Source organism: Citrus clementina, unplaced genomic scaffold (genome assembly GCF_000493195.1).
Source record: "Citrus clementina cultivar Clemenules unplaced genomic scaffold, Citrus_clementina_v1.0 scaffold_3, whole genome shotgun sequence".
Taxonomy (NCBI): domain Eukaryota; kingdom Viridiplantae; phylum Streptophyta; class Magnoliopsida; order Sapindales; family Rutaceae; genus Citrus; species Citrus x clementina.
Genome location: NW_006262339.1, coordinates 1,658,146 through 1,681,573, shown reverse-complemented (window position 1 = coordinate 1,681,573; position 23,428 = coordinate 1,658,146). Strand labels below are relative to the sequence as shown.

The window sequence follows — 23,428 nt, the reverse complement described above, 5'->3', positions numbered from 1 at the left end:
AACAATGAGTGGTACTGTTTCCACTCTATGAGTGCATGATCAGTATTATTTCTGAATTATTATTTTTTAAAAAATAAAAATAAAAATGATGTTTTATAGTAAGTATGCATTTGGTATCATTTTCTATAGTTTGTATTTTAAAATTTAAAATAATAATATATGTTCGATAGACATAATTGAGAGGAATAAAAACAATCAATATGTGTTTAATAGTATTATTTTAAGAAACAACTTTTACTAAATATATAATATTTAAAAAATACTGTAATTTTTTAATTAATCTCCATTAACTAAACGAATAATTCACTAAACAATCAAACAATAATTCACTAAACAAATAATTTAAAATTAAATAATTTTTAAGGGCCTGTTTTGTATTGTTTCTTAATCAACTAATTTAAAATTAAATAATTTTTAAGGTTTTGTTTGGGGTTGTTTCTGAATTATTTTTTTAAAATGAAAATGAAAATGAAAATGATGTTTGCAATTACAATATTTTGATTTAAGTATGCGTCTAATATCATTTTCGGTATTATGTATTTTAAAACTAAAAATAATAATATATGTTCAGTAGACATAATCGAGAAGGATAAAAACAATCAATATGTGTTTGGTAGTATTATTTTAATAAATAACTTATACTAAATATTTAATATTTAAAAAAATACTGTAATTTTTTATTTAATCTCCATTAACTAAACAAACAATTTAAAATTAAACAATTTTTAAATTATTAAATCATAGAATTACATAGACAAACGGACCATAATTAACTTACAATTAGCATTACTGAAAAAAGTTTTACATCGTCATTTTTCTTCAACTATAATTAAGATGATATTAAAGTTTGTTTCATAATATATTTTAAAGTTTGTTTTGTAATTCACCTAAAACGTATATAACATTTTCTTAGTTTTTGTTTTATTACTATAATATTGAATCTGTTTTATTTGTTTTATAATTTGTTTTTTGATTTAGGTCCACCGAACATGTGCTACACTTGGACTTCTCCCCAAATGAAAATGAAAACATGGTCTTGAAAATGATATCGAACAGGTCTGAAATTACTCTGAACATTATTGTTTTGCAGACTTTTCTGTTAATTTTAAAAAATAAAATTTACTTTGAATGCTATTGGGGTCAGTGGTCGATAATTGTAAATAATTGCACTTTCTATATTGCAGCATTGGAAACATGAGTAAATTATGAAGTAAAAACTTTCCGTCATATTGAAGTTAAAATTTTTACACATTAAGTTTAAACCATAAAAAAAAAAGTAAGTAATTTTATTGCTTTTACTGTAACATTTTCTCAGAATTTTTTTTTAAAGAATATGCAGTAACAAAAGTAGCCATCTCCATGATGTTCATGAATTTTATCGCTAACCTCTCCTATTTTTTGCTTCAATTATTGCCGCTTTGTAAACATGGCTTAAAGTGTTGGGAAGTAAAAAGCATAGGTTATAAAGTTAAGAGACTTGAATGCTATGGGGGTGTACATACTAATAATATTATATTTGTTGATAATAAATTATCTTTAATAATAATTTATATTTTTTACTAAATATTTTTTTATAAAAATATGAGTGTTTAAAATAATTTTTAGTGCACAAATAATCTCATCCACTAATAATTTATCAACATAAAAAGAAAGAAAAAGATCGTAATTGTCATTAATCATTATACATACTGGGAGGAAAGTGAACTAAGTAAAGCTATATGCACTGTTATTTTTATAGGACTCGAAAGCTAAGTTTGGCATAAATAATAAATTCACATTTGTCCCTTTATTCGATGAAGCCGGGTAATGTGCTGGTAGGTTTGCGTTGGGTTTATTTATGATTTTTTTCATTGTTCATTTTCACGCATGAATTCAATTGAGATTTGAGACAGATCAAATCATCCATACTTTTGATAAAAGAAAGAAAAATCTATCGCTTGGGCATCGGTCCAATCATTCATTAAAAATTAAAAAAACGACTAGTTTACGAAATTCAAAAAGGCAAGGCAATCGGGCTCGACCCTTTTAGCTCCAGATGTTTGATGTAGCCAACATTAGCTAAACGACGACGCTGCTGCCCACCCCCAGTACGTCATCCCTCTTTGACTTTGCAACAGTTGGAACTTGTAATCATGAAGCGGTGACCTTCGGTTTGAAATTTGGGGCCTTGTGGGAGGCACCGCGGCTTAGGAGTGTAAAGAAAAGAAACCCATTGGTTGCACTTGCGAGGGCATTTTTGTACACCCACGTTCTGTTGAAAATCCACACGTCCCCATCGCTTGCTGTTGCGCAGATACATGACAACAAATGCCAGCCTGGCCCCTTAACCAAATCACCATCATATAATTGAGGACTTTCGTTTAACGTCACCCCCTCACCAGTCCACATTAAAATTATCCCTCATTGCAATGTACAAAATTGATTATGTGCTAAAATAGGAGATAAAATAATAACAAGGCAACTGCTCTGAAATTAAAACTAGGGTAACGACCCGATTCTAAAAAGGTTAGAATCTAGGGAAGAAGTATGTCGTTCAGCGGTGAACCACCGACCCTTACATATAAATTAGAACTGATCTAGAGGTTAGAGATTTAATATATGTATATAATTATTATACAAGGCAATCAACATTCTTAGTCTCATCACTCCATATGTCTGTCAACCGGTTTCCGCCTCTTTGTTGCTTTCATGACTGCATTTACAAATTCAGAAATCACATGCACCTCCGAGAGTTTTGGCTGTAAGAAAATAGGATTTGATGTCAGATATCTACGGTTTTGTGACTGTAAAGCCTTATGTATGTGTGAGCACAAAGACTGTGGGAGGAAAGAGAGACCTGTGATGTAAAATGCCGCTGCACAGCGTTGAGCATTTGCTCCCTTGATGAATCAGAACTGATGTTTGCCTAAATGAGTGCAAAAGATTTTTTTAAATGAAAATTATCAATAATAGTTGAAAACATTAAAGTCTATCAGTCTGAAAGTTGGTAGGACATACAAGGTTGTAGTGTCTGCAGTATCTCCTTAACGAATCTGTTCCAAGTCGGGCCAAGTTCACCTTCTGATTATTGAAAAAGAATCATAGACTTAAAATCATTAGGTACTGAACAAAAGCTTCAAATAATCAGCATCAAAGAATCTCAAGTAGATTTTTTTAAAAATTTATTAAAGAAACAAATTTAACAACTATATCCAAACAATACCGCAAAAATTTCAGAAACGTATCGTTCTGGTTCCAAACTCTTGCAACATGCTTCCTAACTACATTAATTACAATCTCTCTCTTTAAATTTCTCACCGGTTGAGATCTGTGGATAATGGATTGAACATCTCTGTAACTCCCACGATTAACCAACTTTGCTGATGCAGACGACACCCATGGCCTTGTTTGACGAACTCTTGGCTTGCTCAATTTATGAAACTCAATGCTACTGGCTGCTCACGAAGAAAAGATCAACAGCCTTAGTGGCAGACAAAAAAATTAGATCAACAATCAAATGTAATAGGGCAAAACATGCACTGATTTCATCAGGTATGAAATAGTATAACTCACAGAAATCATGATCCTTTTCACCAATGTCCGAGCCACTGCTAGAATCAAAATCGTGATCTTCATCCACTTCATTCCCTGTGGGATGTTCCAGCACACTCAATGCATTCCTTTGCAGCTTAACTTCCACCCCGTTTTTAAGAACCTTGTGAACCAAGCAATATGATTTTATAAAAAAACAGCCAATAACTTGACTGAATATAGGCATGTGGTATTTGCCCCTCACCTAAAAGGTTATACAACTACACCAAACCAAACAGAGGATGAAAAACAAAGGAACTGACCAGAGAAGAGTTCTTTTTTGATACCCAATAAAGAAATCCAATATCCCAGATCAATTACAAAGAACATAGTCCGGCAATTAATTTTGACAAGTTTAAACCCGAAAAAATGGCAAAGAAAAAGGGAATTGCAACCCTCAAAGGAAAAACGTGGGCGTCAATTCATGAAACACATCAAAACACATAATATTTTCAAAAAATTATTTCTACTAGTTTGTTAGAACAAAAGAAAATTGCAGTACAGGATACAATCATCAATATCTTATAGTTACAAATAGGAAACGAAAAACTTTAACTTACGTTGTCATTCATGCTGGGAATATTAGACATGAGAAAGAGGGTAAAAGCTTGGTTCTGTTTACGACTCTGGCGGCCAAAAGAAAATAAATAAATAAATAAAAAGGTCTAGACCTAAAATCCAGATCTCATCAAATTCAAAGACAATAATATACTGTGCCGGCTTGCTAAAGCCCAGATTCAAAATAGGAAAGAAAACAAAACAAGCCAAACATAAAGAAACCTATGTGGAAAGCAACTTTAACATCACACTCAATGCAATAAATTGGCCAACCGAAACATTAAAAGTGATCTCTCTATACGTACATAAATAACATAATCTTCTAATGAGTTTATCAATAAAATTAGTGTTCTCTTATCAGGAAAAAAATAAATAAATGAAAGATTAATAATATACCAGCCAGTGCCAACCACCAAGGCCAACAGCCTTCTTAACCACACCTTGCAATCCCACCAAAACGGACTTTGTTCTGTTGTTTCCAGTGACAATAACTTTGGTGTGCCGAGGAAGAACCGAGAGCTCTTCATCGCCGCTTTCTTCTCGGAAAGGCGAGAGAACCCCGCGATTAGAGCATAATTCAGGCTCCAACATTGCTTTGTTAATCAAACCCAATTAAGAGAACCCAAATCCTTTAAACTAATGGTTTACACTAAAATCTAACTCTGTTACTAAAGCCCGTCCATTCATGAACCGTTTCGTTATTGAACGACTGTTAGCCCAAGCTTCAACTGAAGAACCTGAAGCCAAAACTAAAAAATATATTAAAAAAAAATGTCGTTAGAGATTCAACATACCACAGTGATGTCATAGAGAGAGAGAGAGAGTTTATCTAACACGAATATTTGGATGAAATGCTAAAAGAAATAGAAGAAATTCAAATAAAATGAGTCACGGAGTCAGATTGATCATAATAAATGAATGATACGATACGAGTAAGCTCAGTATCATAAAGCCCTCGTTTGAGTTACCAGTGACATCAAATCACACTGAAGCTTAAAATTACACAACGTAAAATGAATTACTGTTAATAATACCAGCGCTAAGAAATTTAAATTCAAAGAAAAGTCAGCGACTTTGCTAACTCACTAATCAGAAATTTAATGCAAATACTTGATACAAAAGAAGCGAAAACTCGAAGAAGAAGCTTTAGAAATTAAAAAAATGAAGTTAATTAGAACCTCGGTGGAGTGGCAGCTGAATTTGAGACGACAAAATAATAATATAAGTTGACAAGCATTAGTTAAAGAAAGACAAAAACTAATTATAATAATAATCATAAAATATCCGAAAAATACCTTTACGAGAAAAGCATTAATATTGGAGTCGAAGAACCGGAAAACCGGATTTACGTATCGGATCTTGGGACGAACGACTGAATGCTGATGAAAAATGAATCGTTAAGAGATTGTTTGTTTGTTTGTTTGAATAGTGGAGATAGAAAATGCACAGATTTCGAGAGCGAGCGAGAGGTAGAGGGAGAACTATTATCGTCTTTTTTTAAAAAAAAAAAATTTGTTGAATAAATAATAAACAATAATAAGAATATATACGAAGTAACGGATTGAAATATGAGAGAGAGAGAGAAAGAGAGAGAGAGAGCAAAAAGAGGAGGACGCAGTAGCAGAGATAAGCAGGAGGAAGAGGGAGCAAGGTAAAGAGAAGGGAGCACACTAAATGCTTACCAACCGCCAATTACATACTAGACGACCTGCCATGTGCCGTACAGTCACACCTTTTTTACCGGCTTCTCCCTGTTTACATGCTTTTCCTCTCTCGTCTCGTCTCGTCTCGTCTCGGCTCGGCTCGGCTCGGTTGTGCGAGCCGTGTTTTCTTTATTGTTATTTGGTTAGTGCGTGGTCCAATCCATTAAGCATCCACGGTGGCACGAGCCAGACGAATTTCACGTGATCGTCTTAATGACAAATTAAGGATCCGACCGTGGGGACACGGATGTACCGTACCTTACTTTTGTCTTTTATGCCTTTCTAACGTCACTCAAAGCTAATGTCAAATTATTTTAAAAAATATTAAACAAGTTTCTGTTCAAATCCTTTTGTTAAATTTCATTTAGGCCATGTTTGGCATACCACGTTGCATAAAATAATAGGTGGGCTCCATATTAATTGAAACGAATTTCATAATTTGCCATTCAAATAAGGCGCATTACATCTCACTGATTCAATACTTGATGCTGGCATTTGCCGCATTTTCGAAGCGCAATGGTTGGGACCTGGATTTAGAGGTTAAATTAATCATTTTAATAAATTAATAAGATAATTTTTTTTTCAAAACCCTTGTATAATAATGTGGTCCATTCATATCATAAAATTAATAATTCATTAAAATTATAAATATAATTGATTATCATATTTTATTAAATATATTTTATTTTTCCTTGAAATATGAATATTTATTAGATCACATTTTTAAAATTTCTAATTGCACCTCTTTTAATTAATAGATTTTTATAATTATATTATTAATAATTTATAGAGATTATACTATAGCATGCTATGGCAAATAAAATTCAAGATAGGTCAGCGTTTTTATTTTCATCTTATTTTAATCATATATAAATTTGTGTTTTACTAGTAAATTGTAATTCGTCTTCATACACTTGAAATTCATCTTCGGTAGTTGACTCTTTCATATATGTTCCCTTGTTTCACTAAGATTTTATTTGTGTTTGAGGTGTTTTAACTTTTGAAGATATAATTACTATAAAAAAAAAACTATAACTGTTAAATAAAAATTAATAATATTTAATAAATATAAATTTTAAATAATAATTTTAATAAAATTATTAAACATATAATAAAATTTTTATTATACAAATAAAAAATTATATCAAAATAACTTTTAAATTACAGGATATAATACTTATTAAATATTTAATACTATAGATTAAAAATTATATACGTCTAATCTCAATCAATAGTTCTGGCCATTAGCATGGGGCAATCTTGCCATTTAATTATTTATTGAGCTTAATGATTGCGAAGCCAAAGCAAGCCGAGCTGGAGACGAGCTAGTGACCGGTTACCCGAAATAGAGTGCAAAAGAGACATACACGTGTCCGAGACCCAGCTGTCGGATCTTATCCTGGCAAATGAAATGTCCCTGTATGAAGAAGATATCAAAACAGTTTCAAGCAAGTAGAATGTAGCAGAAAATTTAGAAAGAGAAAAAGGAAAATTGCATAAATTTGAATTTTGGTTTGAAGTCCGCTCTTGCAGCTGGAGCGCACCCCGCTATCAGATTTTAGGATTCAAAGAGTGGACCCCCTTCCCCACATGCTCCCTCTTATTTACTTTCCCTCCTCCTAACTTTCTTTTTTCAATTTCGTGCCTCTTCTCTTCTATTTAAAAATAAAAAAATTTCCTTAAAGAGGCTATATCCAGTACATTTTGTCCTACGATAAAAAGTTGCATCTCGCACGGCATATGCACATTCAAAATTCTGGCCTTGTACTTTTTTGGACTTTACCATACGCCCATGCTTTAGCTATCCGGATCTCCTCTGAGCAGATGAAGCGAGATTGGGTTAAAACCTTGTGGTGAACTACGGTCAAAATAAGCAGATATAACCATACAGTTCAAACTCCAACGGCTCCACAGGCCACATTCAAATTTTGGCCTTGATACAATTCTTGATCCTACAGCACTAAATGGTAACAAATAAAATTCCTTCATTATTATTATTATTATTATTAATTAACTAGACACATTTTCATAACTGGTAACTGTCCATTTCAATTCCTAAATAAAATAAACACACATAGAAATACAAATATTTCAATTTCAATTTCTACAACTCAAGTAAAAAATTTATTTTAATTTTTATTTTCCTTCCAGCCCAGTAATTAATTGGTAACTGCACCATTATTGAAATCCTACTCAACTAAGACATGAAAAACGTCACGTTAATAATTAAGGCAGATCACTAAAATAAGAAAAATTAGCATAAATATTTGAGACACTTTCTGAATTGACCTACATCAATTTTACTAGTTATATTTATTTACAAATTGATAAGATCATAAGAAGAGCATCTGATAATTCTTATTTTAATAATATTATTATTTTTTTCTGTAAATACAGTAGTTTCATATCCTTAAAATCACAGGGACAGTCACTGTTACAACAAGATGGTAGGTTAAAGCAAAAAGAATTTGAAGAGTACAAATGCTGAAGTAACATCAGGATACAGGACATTAAATAGCACTGCTCGACAAAATCCGCACTAAATTAAATAACCAGTAATCAGAGGTGATCAGAACTGTAATGAAACTGATTTGCTCTACCTACGGTAACCACTGCTCCCAGCAGACAACGACCGTTCCCTGCGTCTCCTAAATAAGTCATGGTCCCTCCTACCATATGGGGATCGTGATCTTCCTCTACCATATGGGGAACGTGATCTTCCTCGCCGGTCCCTTGAATAAGAATCTCTGTTATATCTGTAGGGGGAATAGCTACGAGAACGTCTACGACCATTTCCTGCAATCCATAACCAATAAGGATCAGCAGCCAGGGACAGAGACACAAATCTAGTTTGCAGGGGATAACTTAAGAATGATCACAATTTCAACTCAGAGGCTTAAATTCTTCAACTCATGGGGGCATTTCAAGTAAGTTCATAGGGACAAGGGGCTTAAATAATGAATCACAGGGACAAGGAGCTTAAATATCGAATCACAGGGACAAGGAGCTTAAATAATGAATGATTTTTAAGGGATTTTTTATCAAGCAGGGGCAGTTGCCCCAACATGTGCAATGCTAGCTGGGTGCTTGATCAGCACATAAACAAAGTACACATGACATCTCCTAAAACTTCGATATCAGTAAACTTGTCAGTTAATTAAATTTTTGTATTTGTTATTAGCAGAGCCTCAAAAAGGCTGGATTTATCATAGCTTTGAGACAATCCACCTTTTGAGTTGGTTAGAATGAGTACAAAACTGAACAAACGCCAACCAACCAGGTTGGGAGACAAATATCAAAAAAAATATAACAGATGTTCCTTACACTTTATTTTTATGCCAGAATGCTACATAAGAAGAAAAGCAAGGGCTCTCAGGTAGCACGTGCCATGGACGATTATGGGTCTGTGAAGACTATTGTAGGTCCACACAAATGCAAGGGCCTAAGGCAGGGGACCTAGGATGAAGATGTGATGTTCAATGCACCAGATGGCATTCCACTATGCTAGTCCTGAGCGATAGATCGAGATATCACAAACCACAAGCAAGTATCAATGGTTCTTTTATTTTCATGTTGCATCCTCAAGTAGTCAAGTGTACATACAGTGCAGCTGTAGCCCAAGTTTAGAAAATAATGAACCAAGGTATCCATCAAATTTCCATAAACGTGAGATTCTAATTCATACCTCGCTGCTTCTCTCTCAAGCCATGATAATGGCCAGGAGTTGGTGTTCTGCCACGACTCCTCTTTGCCTGCATATATTACATTTTAAGTGCAAAATAAGATTATGACAGAGCAAGTTAATCATTTACTGAATAGAACTACTTTGAGCACATAGCTATCCAGAAACTTTCACATTACAAGAATATAGAAGTGAATTGCATCGTTGGTTCATGGATGCAAATGACTTTATATATATGTCAGATGATATATTATTTGATTATTGGACTTGAGGCAAACAGAACATCATAAAACACTCAAGGTGAGTACTTAAGGTAAGAGATAAAACTTCAAAGGAATAAGCATAAGCAGACCCCAAAAAAGCCAATGCAACCTGTCTCCAAAATACTTCAACCTTTAAGAGATACATGAATATATAAATAAACAGTCAGGTAAGATATTATTAATGAGGAATAGGAAAAAAGGGCGTACAACCCCCGGCAAAACAGTCGAATTTGAATCGATGAGTTTCAAATGTCGATGCAGAACACATGTCGTGGTGAGGAAGGTTCAACTGTTTAGACCTTACACTGAATTCGATGAAGTTACACATACAAGACCTGCTGCCAAAATTTATCAGGCAACATTTCTGAAGGGGAACTTTCAAAGAAAACTCTAAATCAGTCACTCTCACCACAGAGCACTGTAAGACAAATATATTGGTAAATAATACCTTTTCCACGGTGATTAGTCGACCTTCAAGCACTGAACGGTTTAAGTACTTGATACAGCGGTCAGCACCCTCAACAGTTTCCATAGTAACAAATGCAAAACCACAGGATTCTCTGGTGCGAGGATCTGTGACCAAGTGGCATTCAGTGACCTGAAACAAAATTTGCAAAGGATTATTCCACAAAAAAAAAAAAAAAAAAGCAGTCAAAAACTATCCAATTGAAGTTTTTGACTGCAGTTAGGAGACAATATCCCCTGACAGCAGTTGCTACAGCCGAGTTGAAGAAGGAACATTCTTTTAAAAAACCAAGCAATCATAGTAATAATTCATAATAGTCTTACAAAATACAGCAAAAATGCAAGTTAACCAACCATACCTTCCCTTCACCACCAAAAAACTTCTCAAGATCAGCATTTGTCACCCTTGTGGATAAGCCTGTTACATACAAGTTATTTCCTGGATTCGCAGCATCAGGAGACCGGCTCCTAGACCTGGAATGTTACCACCCCAAATATTAGAAGGTCACGCTACCGACACTCAACACATATTACCAATGTATACCTCGATCGACTGCGCCTGGACCTTGATAATGATCTTGACCTCTGGCCTCTACGAGGTGAAACAGAATTATGTGGTGAAGCAGCTCTGAGAGAATAATCAACAGAACAAATTCTTTTTTTTCTTTTTCTTTTTTTAAAAAAGAAGCCTATAGCCATAATAGGATATATACATTTTCAGAAAAATGGTACATTGTCCTATAAAAGGGAGGCTTTAAAGCTGACTTACCTTCCTTCCCTTGAATATGATGACATCTATCTATGCACAAAAGATGAAATACCGAATATTAGAAAATAGAAATAAACCTACAATCCGACAATTAATCGGAGACACAGAGTTATATATAACAAGAAACTCAGCTATGTAGACTTGTCTAATTCTTAAATTGATTTAGAAGAGATTCCGGCACTTTCTTGGGAACAAAACAGAACAAAATCAAACCTAATACACGCCAAATCCAACGGTTCCATGGAGCACCGAGCTTTCAATACATATCAAAACAGATCTACATGGAGACACGTTTTGAACGGAGAAAAAATTAACATAAAAGTAGCGATTGATAGCATAAGGATACCTTTGGTAGTGAAATAGCTGGAGTCACACGGATGACCTAACACGGTTTCGCGGTGCTGCCTAGACTGATTATTCGATGATAGTGATACTAGTAACGCCGAAACGGAACCCGGTAGACTAAAAGATATGTGTTCTGACACGTGTCCCGCACGTGCAAACACGGTGGGCCGCAGGCCAATATCATTTTGCTCCCCAGGCTTCGTAGTCGTGCGTTTTTTTGTTTTCTTTTAAATACTCGTGCTTATTTATGCCCACAAAATTAACAACCTTCTATGCTATTTTTTCTTTTTTCTTTTTTTCCCTCGTGGCTACATTTTAAATAATCGCCTAACGACTTTCAACTAAGAGTATATTCAAAAATCTCTTCAAAAAATAATTTTATTATTTATTTAAAGAACCACATTAACATTTAAAATTTTAGAAAATATTTCAATTAAAATTAAAAAAAATAATTCTCTTTCATTTTATAAAATTATATTGTCATCTTTAATTTATATTTTATTATTTTTTATTAAACAGAAAAATAAGTACTTTAATTAACATTTATTTTTTAAAAAAAATTATTTAATTAAAGGCATCAGAGACTTTTTCTTGGCTACGTTTTAAATAATGGTAAAAAAGGCATCAGAAACCCTAACAACACTTGCAATCAATAAAAATACAATTCAATTAAAACACTACCAAAATGCGGAGACTTACAACAAAATGGGGGAAAAAAAAAAAGTAATCTCAAGTTTCGTTGAATACAGACAGCAAGCGTGCGGCTAGTGGAGCGGAGGAAAGGTATAAAAAATAGAAACAGCCGAATGACCACCCAAAAACTTAGTCACCAAGATAGAATTTACATACACTAAAAAAAATTTGAGCAAACAGAATCAAGCCTTGAGAAGTGTCTCTATGGCTTCAAAGAAAAGAGGTGCAATGTCAGGATTTGGAGTCTTAATCGCACACTTGACCCCAGGATTTCCAATAACTGTGGTGAGTTCAATCAAGAAGGGTACACCAGGAGGGATCTTAGCAGAGAAGTAAAAAACATCCTGGTTTGCATTCTTGCGCTTTGCTATAAAGAACATGTTTGATGCAGCCAGCAGATCCAGAGTTGCTTCCACGTTGCTCACCACAACCCCTGGAAGGTCCTTCAATACCTCGTTGGAATCAGGAAGGGACCTCCATGTCTACAAAATGGGAAGGAAATTCAAGTTAGAAGTCTTACTTAAGTTGGAGGGCACTCAAGTTCAAACAATATTAAAAAATATATTAAACTGCTCGATCAATTCATCACCCTATTTCAGCTCCAAAAACATGAATTTCAGAATCAATAATGCTAGGGATCCCAATATTTGAGTCTCAATTTTACGTATCATTCATTTATTGGATGATGAATATAAATGATCTATTACTCTATTTTACCATCCAATAGATGAATGCCGAATCAATTGGGACTCATGTATTGGAATCTCTAGCATTACTCTTTCAGAATACTAAAATCACACAAGTTTCCAGTTAGCTTGAATTGGTGGGTTGGTGGTTCCTACTTTACCAGAGCAACGGTGCTGTTATGTGATATTTCCTCCATTTTGTATCATGCAGTGACAAATGAACAAGTTTTTACCTCCAGAAAGCTTCCTCTCTCCATTCTCCCATCCTCAGTGAAAAGCACATGAAGAGAGATCTTATCATTGAAGTACCATACTGGCTGCTGATTATTCTTCACAGCTACTTGCAGAAGTGAGCTTGGAGGACCAGCAGACATATTCTGGAACAATACCATTGGCAACAGTGTCCTGCCTGAAGTTCCCGGTTGCAATTGTGGCACCTGATAGACAAGAATACATGAATTTAAAGCCAAATGATGCATTAACAAAACCAACTTGAAACCACATAAACATTGACTACCTGAAGGGCTCCACCAGCTGCAAGACCAAATGTGTTCTTGTTAAACTGAATCATGAACCCATCAAGTGGAGTCTGTGTATTGTTCTCAAACAGCATGCTGTAAAATACTTGACCATCCTGTCTTGTTAACTCTGCACCGATTTGCAGACCCTGTCCAGTTGATGCCGGTAGCACAACAGGTAAAGCAGGGCTGCCATCAAGGACAGAATATTAAGTGTATTAGTAGGAATGCACATTTGGTTAAAATGATCACTATCATAATCATCCGAGAGCTCCAAGCCATATACCGGATTCATTATTGTGAAAATAAATAATAATAACATTCAATGAAATGAATAATATAGCCAAATGAGACTGCATTGCAACTAAGAGAGACAAGGAACTTGCACATTCCATCATACTTACACAGGAGAAGCTGCAGCCTGGTCAGCAGGGACGATGGCAGCACTATTATCTAAGCCTATCAGATCACCAAGTAAATCAGGCACTGGAGGAGACACAGGAGCAGCTGGAGGAGGTGCTGGCTGTCTTGTTGCAGCATATGGGGCATTACTTGAACTAGTTTGAGGTGATGCTCCCTCATCAGCAACATGAGTAGGTGCATCAGAATAACCCTGTTCACTCCCGTTAGGATAGTCCTCATCGTCAGTTCTTGAGGCAGTGGTCTTCACACGTGTTACAAAAGCTTCTGGCGGTTTGTGGTACACAGAGGACAATGTAGCAATGTTTGCAAGAAGCTCATCAAGAAGAGAAGGATCAAGTTGGTTTGAATCGTCGCTGATCACAGGCTTCTCAGCTAGCACAACATCCTTAGCTGCCTGAAAGGTTATTTTAAAAGAAAGGGGTCCGTCACAGCTTCTAAAAATGTATGGTGTTCCATGTCCAAGCAGCCACACAGGTCTCTAAAGAGCCAAAGGGTTCAGTACTAGCAATTTATTTACAGACCCAGGGCTGAGGACTGGCTGGACTCAGGACTCATGGAAATAACCTCAATTTAACAGAAATAAGATAGTTATTCAGTTCAGTTGTTACTTCCCTTGGTGGTGCTAGACAAATTCTAGCAAGCATGATTAACTAATGGACTCCAGTGGCATTACATACACTCTTTTAACAAACCCCACCCCCACCTCAACTCCAACAAAGCCCGACCACCAAAATGTGTCAGAGAGAATAATAGCTTATATCAAATAATATAAAAAGATGATTTGAGTAAATACAAACCTCAGGATCAGTTGATAGAAGACGCCAATATATGTAAGCACGATCCCGCAGATCGGGATTGTCTGTCTCGACGGTAGCATTGTTTAAAACAACCTGCAAGCATGAATCCATATAGTGAGAATTTGCTGGAATGTTTGAAGATTCTACACGTACAACTACAATGATGAAATGTTAATAGTCTATCAAGAATATCATGATCCAGATAATACAGGAAAACCGTTCTTTTTGTAGATATGGAAGAGGAATTATATGTTACCCAAACACCTCACAAAAATGGTAATTGCTCCTACACAGACAATCATATAACTATTTCATATATCATCTAGGATTTGCTTCCTCAAATTAGCAGACTATGACTACTACTGGGCAATATCATACTCTAATTTGAGAAGTACAATCTCTCCATAATTGGAATATACATAACACTATCACCAAAACAACCATCTATAAACATACCCACAATTTATTAACAAATGTCAATACTTGATGAATTGTTTCAAAAGCTTCAAATTTTAAGAAACACACAAAGGGTAGGATATCGTTCTTCCATAACGAAGGGCAAACAGGCAAAACTCTATATCATTTGTCACTTAAAAGCCAGAAGAAAGCGAAAAGGCAAAGTAAGGAGCATGAAAACCAGATTACCCAAGCAATTTGAAACATAAGCAAGTATAATATTTAAGAGTTACCTGAATCATCTGTTGTGGACCTTCAGTAGGCTTCTTAAGAAAAAGTTTGACAGTTGCCGTTAGTAATTGCAACTGGACTTGTGCAGGCTCTTCGGGGAAACTCTCCAAGAAGCTCTCAAGGAGCTCGTCAGCATTGTCAATTCTTTCAGCATATTCACCAATTATCCAAATCATTGATGCCTGAGGGGAGAGATACCACATCAAGGATGCACAAACATAAGTTCAGGAAAGAGATATCTTAACAAATCACTCAGCAGCTGAAAGTACAAGTGCCCTACCTTAGCCTCAGGCTCATCTAAAGTGTCCAAGCTCTCACAGAGTGTTGCAATAATGGACTCATAGCTGCGAACAGTGAAAAGATTCAAAATCAAATTTTGAAAGTTTCCCGGTTTTTATAATCTAATGCCAAAAGGATCAGAAAGCTGTAACTTACGTGTTAGGGTATCTTCTAAATATATCTTTAATAACTATAATAGCCTCTTGAACCACATAGTTTACTTTAATCTTGATCAACTCAAGCAGAACACTAATGCACCGTTCAGCTGCTCTCTCTAATTTGATGGCGCAGCGGCCAATAGCACGAACAGCCTTTCGGACAAAGTCCACATCTACTTCTGTGGCATACTCTTTGAACTCCAATAGTACCTGCAGAAGGGTTCACCACAAGACCATCAGTTGATACATACTGTTTCATTAAGAAATTGGCGGTTCAAGACAAACTAATAGAGGAGATTTCTTACTAAGTTTACCAACCTGATCTATATTTCGGTCAGAAGCAAGCTTTATCATGATTTCTAACTTTTCCATCTTCACATATATTGGGTCATTGTACTTGCAGAAAAACACCTAACACAACAGCAAAAGAGTTTGATTAAGTATGGTGTCCCTTCTCATATCATTCCTAAATGGCTAAGTATAATAGTGAGTCTTCATGTACAGCATAAAAGTCTTCATGAAGCAAGGAAGAATCTATTGATCACCTTAATTTCATGGGCAAGAATTGTAGGGCGCCTTTGTACTATAAGGTTGATATTCCTTAATGCAACATATTGTATCTCAGGTTCAGCGGAGAGTAATGTCACAAGAGGAGGAGCCATCTTTTTGCAAAGGTTTCGAACAACATCAGTACTGGTGATAAGTTCCATTTGTTGGAGAATCATCTAGTGGCCAGTAGAAAATTGGAAAGGGTCAAAAATGATGAAACTAAGCAAACCAATAATTGATGTAAAAACTAGTAAAACAAGATGCATACTGATCAATACAGAAAAGTAAAAGAAACCTTAACAGCTGAAAGTACAACAGCACAATTAGCATGTTGTAGTCGTGGAGTAACCCTCTCCACTATATTTTCAGCTTCACGAGCATCAGCTGCTTTATATCTGGAGAGAGCATCCAATATAAAAACTTGACCCCACCTACACAATGTAACAATTAACATTAATAAAGCAAACTAAAGGTTCACTGCCAAAACTTACAAAAAGATTAGTGAATAACTGATCAAAACAATGCATCGTTGTGACATTAAAAGATGTAAAATGCAAATGAACAGCCTTTCGAGGGTTACAGGACAGTCGTGTGCACAAGATAGAAAGCAAAACATCTATCTCAACACACTCGATAAGCATGAAACCACCACGACGTATTTACAGAGAATCACCATAGTCAATCCAATTATAAGCCTTAACCAAGAAAGACTGAAAAATCTTCAAGAACTAGTTTGACATTCAAAATCGGAATAGAGTGAAAGAACATCAGCTACACTCAGACAATCAAACAGACAGCTCATAGTGAGCTACAATATCCTGCCTATAATGTTGTGATTCACAAATTTTTTAAATTTAAATATGTGTTTAAGGAAGGAAAAAGCATATAGTTTTCAAATGTAAACTTACTCAGTGCATTCATTTAGAGCAGTAAGGAGCTTCGAGAGTGTGTGGCTAGTGATTTCAAAAATAGGTCTACTACTATTCTCTTGAATCTCTGCAAGTGCTGCCACAGCATTGGCTACAACCATTGGATTGTTGTCAGATATCAAATCCTTGAGAGATTCTAGAAAGCCCCTATCCTCAACTAACTCAGCATTTATGTCATAGAGTTTGGCAACACATATGGCTGCTGTCTTGCGTACGTACGGATCATCATCCTGTCAGAATATTACAACACAATGACTTAAAAAAAAAAAAAGCAGCAAAGTGCAAGCCAATTACAATAAATCTGCAACAGTTGATAAAGAAGCAAAGAGTAAATACTACATTGAATATCAGAACTCAACAATTGTTCCAGCAGCCGGGAATATGCAATTATTTTATAAGGCCCAAGTATCAACCTTAAGACACCTCTGAAGAGGATCACATAGATATTCTGTGATTTTATCAACACGAATGCATCCCATTGTCCGCACAGCCAAAGCTCGAATCAAAGGATTTGGGTCCTGAGAATCCTGCATACCATAAAGGTAGATTAGAGATGCTGAAGGGCAATGTTAATTATTAACATACTTTTAGACACAAGATTCATTGCAGAAACTCTTACCTTCACAAATGTGTTTACTGCCAAAATGGCTAGGTCTGGTTGACTTTTAGCGTAATTTATAAGGTATAAATAAACTAGCTCCTTCAGCTCCAAATTTTGCGTTTACATGCACTTCTCTACATCTGTAAGCAATGATGAACATCCTTTCCCAACAGTCATAGCTGCAATCACTTTCTTCACAGCATCTGTTCTCTTGTCCTATGTAACATAGAAAGAGGGGGGAAAATTCAAAATATGATCTATAAACACATGCAAATCTAAGAAAATATAAAGAAATGCCCTATTAGAGGTAGTGTTGACACAATAATCTTTAATACTGCCCGGCATTCCAATCTATAAAAGTATTGGGACGTTAGTGATGTTGAAGTGATGAACAATGACTGTATGCACTTATTTTGAAGCAAAATCCAAACAAATTCAATGGGGACATCAATTCCACATCCATCCATGGTAAAACTAATTCCATGTACTACCTCGAATCCAGAATGAAAGTTCCATAACAGTGACATTGGATTGCAGATCTAACACAGTTTTATACACTAATTATTAACTTCAAATCCAACAATGGTTTCTAATCAGGGTGACACTCGAAAACATTCAATAGTTTCTTCTAAAGTTCTCATAAATCAGTATCCTAACAGATTAGTTATTCACTAAGTCCAATTCCAATTTGTCTAAAGTCAAATCGCTTAACCAAGTAAAGTTTTGTATTTTTTCTATCCAAGAGTCTTCTGATCAACCAAACAAAACGAAATTTCCTTCAAAAGAACTACACCCATCGGCATACGATCCATAAATTAGTCTATACAACGAAACAAAGGAATAGATCTGCTAAGAACAGTGATCAATCAGCAACAAGGAGAGGCTAAACTGCCGCAAATCAAAGCATTAGTTAATGCAGATCAGAGATCAACATGAAAAAAAGATTTGAAAAAAAAACCACAATATGAAACGTAATTATTACCTTATACTGAGAATTGAGCTCTTCTTTGAGTTCAGGGATTTCTCCTTTTTTGGTCGTGGAAAAGTACTTCGAATCGTGACCGCTCATCTTTGTTTAATTTCTCTCTTCCTCCTGTGAGCTCTCTCTTTTTCCGCTTTAGAGACTTCGACGATGAACAATAACAACACGAAAAACGGTGAAAGAGAGAATTTGGACGGGCAGTCCTTAAGAACGCTTGTAACGAGTCTTCAACCGCTTTCTTAATCTGTTAAATTTTAGCCCTTTCTGGTACCGGAGGAAATACAACCACACTGCCCTCCATCTTCAGAACAAGACCGTATCGTTTGTGCTGCAGAAGAGAAGTCAAAAACACGGGCCTGTCTGACTCACCTGTATCGTGGGCCTAAAAGCCAATGGATCAAGTTTTTAAAATGGGCTTTGCAGAACCGATCTCTCTACTGCCGCCTAGGGATGGCAATTGTACCCGCAAATCCGCAAACCTGCCCGTTGCGGGTAATTTTACCCGTTGCGGACGGGTTTAGTATTATAAATTAAAACCCGCACATGGATGCAGGTGGGTTTGGTATTAACCTTATATCCGATGGATACCCGCATGGATATCCACCAAATCCGCAATATTTTTTTAAAAATATTTTTAGTTTAATTTTAATCTAAAAATGTATAAAGAAAATAATATCATTAATTAAATTACCAAATAGCCAAAGGCTCAAAGTTGTGTATGTGTGTATGTGGCCTATATCCTATTCTAAAGTCATAATCTAAAGAAAACTAAAGGCATTTTCCTTTGAATTAGTATTTGAAAATATTAATCTTAATTATTATTATAGGCATTGTGTTGGATGGGTGCTTATGGTGGTGAATGAAATGAATATCTTCTCTTGGAGCTTGTTTTAAATGATAATATGAAATGTAATTATTATTTTTAGATACTAGTTTGTGTTTTTTAAATGGATTTGTGTAATTTATACTTAAATTTGAGAATTTGTGTTGAATTGATGTGGAAATTTTAATTTTTCATTTACATTATTTAAATATAAAATTGAGTATGTTATATGGAATTTGAGGTTATTATTATAAATTTATATATTAAACATTTGTGATTTTAAATACGGAAACCCGCAAAAAATCCGCCGGATACCATTGCGGGTTTGGTAATTGTTAAAACCCGCTGCGGGTGGGTTTTTGTAAAAAAATTAAAACCCGCTGCGGGTTGCGGGTGGGTTTGGTAATTTAAATTTTGTGCGGGTTTGAGTTTGGTAATGGCAAACCCGCTGCGGGCACTGCCCATTGCCATCCCTACTGCCGCCTCTCAATGTAACTTGTTGCTGGCAACATTTTTAAGAAACATCTTTTTTTTAACTTCATCCTCTCAATGTAACTTGTTGCTGGCAACATTTTTAAGAAACATCTTTTTTTTAACTTCATAAATCATAATTACTGATCGCATGCATACAGCATACAGCATGCTCCATATTCATTCAACCCAATACTCGGTAATAAATATTAAAGAGATACTTTACAGTCACAAATATTTTCATATAAATAATATATAATTTAAAAAAAACACAAAATGTTGCAATAATATTATTGTTTTTTCGAAAACATTAATATATATATTTAGGAAAATTCTATAATGCCGTAAATAAATTTACGGCATTGATACCATAATAAACGTGGACCATTGGATTAGATCAACGGTACCTAATAACTATAATATAATAAAAGTATTTAAAAAATTTTCATTAACAGGTTTACAACCGGTTAAACATTTATTTTAAAAAAAATTAACCGGTTAAAATTTCAAAATTATATATATTTTAAAATTGAAATCTACGAAAGTCCAAATAGAATCAAAGTCTGGTCATAATTCGAAGGTCCCGAAATCGAATCTAAAAATCACAGCACTCCGAATTTTGTATTTTCGAAGCAATCGGGTTTGCTGGCTAACCCGAATTTTGTTTCCTCGATCGTTCCTCTTTTACTGCAATCTTCGCTTTGAAAACTGTTTGAAGCCAAAAAGAAGCGAGAAAGAAGAAGCTCTACAATGGTTCGTGTTCGTGAAGCGGCTAGGTTCGTGTTCGTGAAGTGGTTTCGGTCCGACGATAACGACTCGGCGTCGGAAGTCAAGAGGAGAACCGGGCTAGGTTCATCATTCTTTACTGATTCTCCTCTATCGCATTTGCATTGTTTTGACCAAGACAACAAATATGTATATATATAGAGCATGCATTATTCTCTCACCTATGTGTGGTGCTATTTCACTCAATTCGCAAACAAGTTGGTTTCTCTGAATCTCAAAGAAATGGAACAAACTTTCATCATGATCAAGCCCGATGGGGTCCAAAGAGGCTCGTTGCTGAAATCATCAGCAGATTTGAGAAGAAGGGTTTCTCTTTGAAGGGTTTGAAGCTTATGACTGTGGACCGCCCTTTTGCTCAGAAGCACTATGAGGATTTGTTGTCAAAGCCTTTCTTTGGTGCTCTTATTGGTTACATAACCTCTGGTCCTGTCATTGCTATGATTTGGGAGGGCGCCATAATTGTTATAATATTGAATTTTTTTAATAAATAATAACTATAAAAATATTTTAATTATTTATTATAAATTTTAATTAGATAATATTAAATAATAATAATAAATTATAATGAATTATAATCATAATAATATTATAATAAATAATAATGAAATAATTTCATACTGATAATAATAACAACAAAATTATAAATATAATAATATTTTTACTAAATAATAATATAATAAAATATTAATAATAATAATTTATTATTTTAATAATTATTATAAAGTTTGATTACAATAATATTTTCATAAATAATAATCATATAAAAAATCATGAAATTAATAAATAATAACAATAATGAATTAGTAATCATAATTATAATACTATTTTAATAAATATTATTATGATGATGATGATGATGATGATTATTATTATTATTATTATTATTATTATTATTATTACCACCAATTGACAATAATCAACAAAGGGCATTTAAGTAAATTATGATAATTCATTATGATTTCAAGACAAATTAAACACATCGATGGAAATGAATCTCATTCCGACTTCAATTTCTACAGCTCAAATAAATAACTTATTCTTATTCACATTCTTGATTCTGATTGTAGCCCGTTCCGATTATTAATTAGTAAATGCACCATGAGCACATTAGTAAACCTAATTAATAATTAGTTTGGGTTGGATAAATTATAATTAACTATTCTAACCCAATCAAATCTATAATAATAATAATAATAAGAAGAAGAAGAAGAAGAAGAAGAAGAAGAAGAAGAAGAAGAAGAAAATTATAAAGACTTAAATGGCTTATCTAATTTTTTTTTCTTTTTAATCTTTTAATAGAATAGGCTATTTCATTCTTGCATCTGCTGCTCTGGACTACAATTCCAAAACCAAAATCACACTCTCTTATAAGTAAATTTATTATTTTATAAGATTAATATAAAAGTAAGTTGGTTTTAATTTCTTTTTATTTTTTTAGTGAATACTTAACAGCACATAATTATATATCACTTTCATTTTATTTTTGTATATGATGCTAGCTAATTGTCTAAAAAGTTTGAATTTGGAATTGAAAAAGGAGATGTAGGAGAAATAAAGTCTATATGCTTTTTGTGGAAATTTTCTTAATTTAAAGATAGTTAATTTATTAACTTTCTTTACGTACACTAGATAGTGAATGAAAATTCCATGTTATAAAAGATTTATATTTGATTTTAATAAATTTCATTTCAAGTTTCATATCATTTTCATTGTTCAATTTAAAATTTTGATTTGACCTTCAACCTAATCAACTTAACCAGACAATATAAGGTTTGGATAGAATTTGGTTAAACAAGTTTATTTAGTTAAGTTGGATGGATTTTATCTCAGCTCATTAAAAAGTAGACTAGGTTAGAATTTCACTAACCCTATCAAACCCAACTCATGCACACCCTTATATCATTCTATCTAAATCATAAAATGCCAATAATCCAACTCTTTAACCATTTTCACATTGAATTTAAGTTGAGGCAATTGACCTAAACTAAATAACCTAAATTCCAAATAAATGTGAAATAAGACAAAAAATTTCTAAACCACACGTATGACTCGTAGATTGAAGGTAAAATAGGTAAATTAGCGTTAGAGTGGTAAATTGGTCTACAAAATTAAAAATAGAAAAAAACTAGTAAATTGATAGAAAATGTAGTAAATTAATGTTGGAGTTGTAAATTGCAAGAAGAAATTGTAAACAAAATAAAAACTTAGAAAAATGACATAAAACTTATAAATTGACATTAAATGTGAAATAAAACAAAAACTTTGTAAACCACACATAAAACTAGTAACGTGATGGAAAAAATTGGTAAATTAATGTTGGAGTTGTAAATTGCAAGAAGAACTTGTAAACAAAATAAAAACTTAGAAAAATGACATAGAACTAGTAAATTGACATTAAGTGTGAAATGAAACAAAAAAGGTGTAAATCACACATAATACTAGTAAATTGAGGGAAAATTGGGTAAATTAATATGGGAGTTGTAAATGGCAAGAAGAACTTGTAAACAAAACAAAAACTTGGAAAAATGACATGGAACTGGTAAATGGACATTAAGTGTTAAAGGAAACAAAAAATTTGTAAACCACACATAAAACTGGTAAATTAATGGAAAAATAGGTAAATTAATGTGGGAGTGGTAATGGGCAGGAGGAACCGGTAAACAAAACAAAAACTTAGAAAAATGACATAGA

General features: G+C 34.0%; 3 protein-coding genes across 10 annotated transcripts; all 3 read right to left on the bottom strand.

Annotated features, from left to right (window-relative positions):
• Nucleotides 1-1,904: 1,904 nt before the first annotated feature.
• On the bottom strand, nucleotides 1,905-5,779 carry LOC18046186. 3 transcript variants are annotated; one of them, XM_006439451.2, is made up of 7 exons: nucleotides 5,424-5,779; nucleotides 4,525-4,877; nucleotides 3,553-3,694; nucleotides 3,298-3,434; nucleotides 2,998-3,060; nucleotides 2,837-2,905; nucleotides 1,905-2,738 (listed from the first exon to the last, which is right to left on the bottom strand). In XM_006439451.2, exons 2-7 carry the CDS (start codon nucleotides 4,717-4,719, stop codon nucleotides 2,643-2,645), a joined length of 702 nt encoding a protein of 233 aa, XP_006439514.1. In that variant the 5' UTR covers nucleotides 4,720-4,877; nucleotides 5,424-5,779; the 3' UTR covers nucleotides 1,905-2,642. The 3 variants fall into 3 exon arrangements, with proteins under 3 accessions (XP_006439514.1, XP_006439513.1, XP_024044542.1); XM_006439450.2 differs by having other exon boundaries at nucleotides 4,525-4,865; XM_024188774.1 differs by lacking the exons at nucleotides 4,525-4,877; nucleotides 5,424-5,779 and adding an exon at nucleotides 4,131-4,512.
• Nucleotides 5,780-8,183: 2,404 nt separating this feature from the next.
• LOC18046185 (serine/arginine-rich splicing factor SR45a) lies at nucleotides 8,184-11,457 on the bottom strand. Of its 6 annotated transcripts, none has more exons than XM_024188565.1 (7): nucleotides 11,357-11,457; nucleotides 11,011-11,040; nucleotides 10,786-10,833; nucleotides 10,601-10,715; nucleotides 10,225-10,374; nucleotides 9,517-9,583; nucleotides 8,184-8,627 (listed from the first exon to the last, which is right to left on the bottom strand). In XM_024188565.1, exons 2-7 carry the CDS (start codon nucleotides 11,034-11,036, stop codon nucleotides 8,428-8,430), a joined length of 606 nt encoding a protein of 201 aa, XP_024044333.1. In that variant the 5' UTR covers nucleotides 11,037-11,040; nucleotides 11,357-11,457; the 3' UTR covers nucleotides 8,184-8,427. The 6 variants fall into 6 exon arrangements, 4 of the variants coding, with proteins under 4 accessions (XP_024044333.1, XP_024044335.1, XP_024044332.1 ...); XM_024188567.1 differs by having other exon boundaries at nucleotides 11,011-11,036; nucleotides 11,357-11,453; XM_024188564.1 differs by having other exon boundaries at nucleotides 10,786-11,040; nucleotides 11,357-11,453.
• Nucleotides 11,458-12,004: 547 nt separating this feature from the next.
• LOC18046184 (beta-adaptin-like protein B) lies at nucleotides 12,005-17,891 on the bottom strand. The gene is made up of 14 exons (XM_024188121.1): nucleotides 17,694-17,891; nucleotides 17,488-17,601; nucleotides 17,054-17,304; nucleotides 16,441-16,576; nucleotides 16,142-16,321; nucleotides 15,915-16,007; nucleotides 15,595-15,806; nucleotides 15,440-15,503; nucleotides 15,162-15,341; nucleotides 14,473-14,565; nucleotides 13,657-14,069; nucleotides 13,252-13,441; nucleotides 12,968-13,171; nucleotides 12,005-12,530 (listed from the first exon to the last, which is right to left on the bottom strand). The coding sequence occupies exons 2-14, from the start codon at nucleotides 17,551-17,553 to the stop codon at nucleotides 12,231-12,233; spliced, it is 2,382 nt and encodes a 793-aa protein (XP_024043889.1). The 5' UTR covers nucleotides 17,554-17,601; nucleotides 17,694-17,891; the 3' UTR covers nucleotides 12,005-12,230.
• Nucleotides 17,892-23,428: the final 5,537 nt, after the last annotated feature.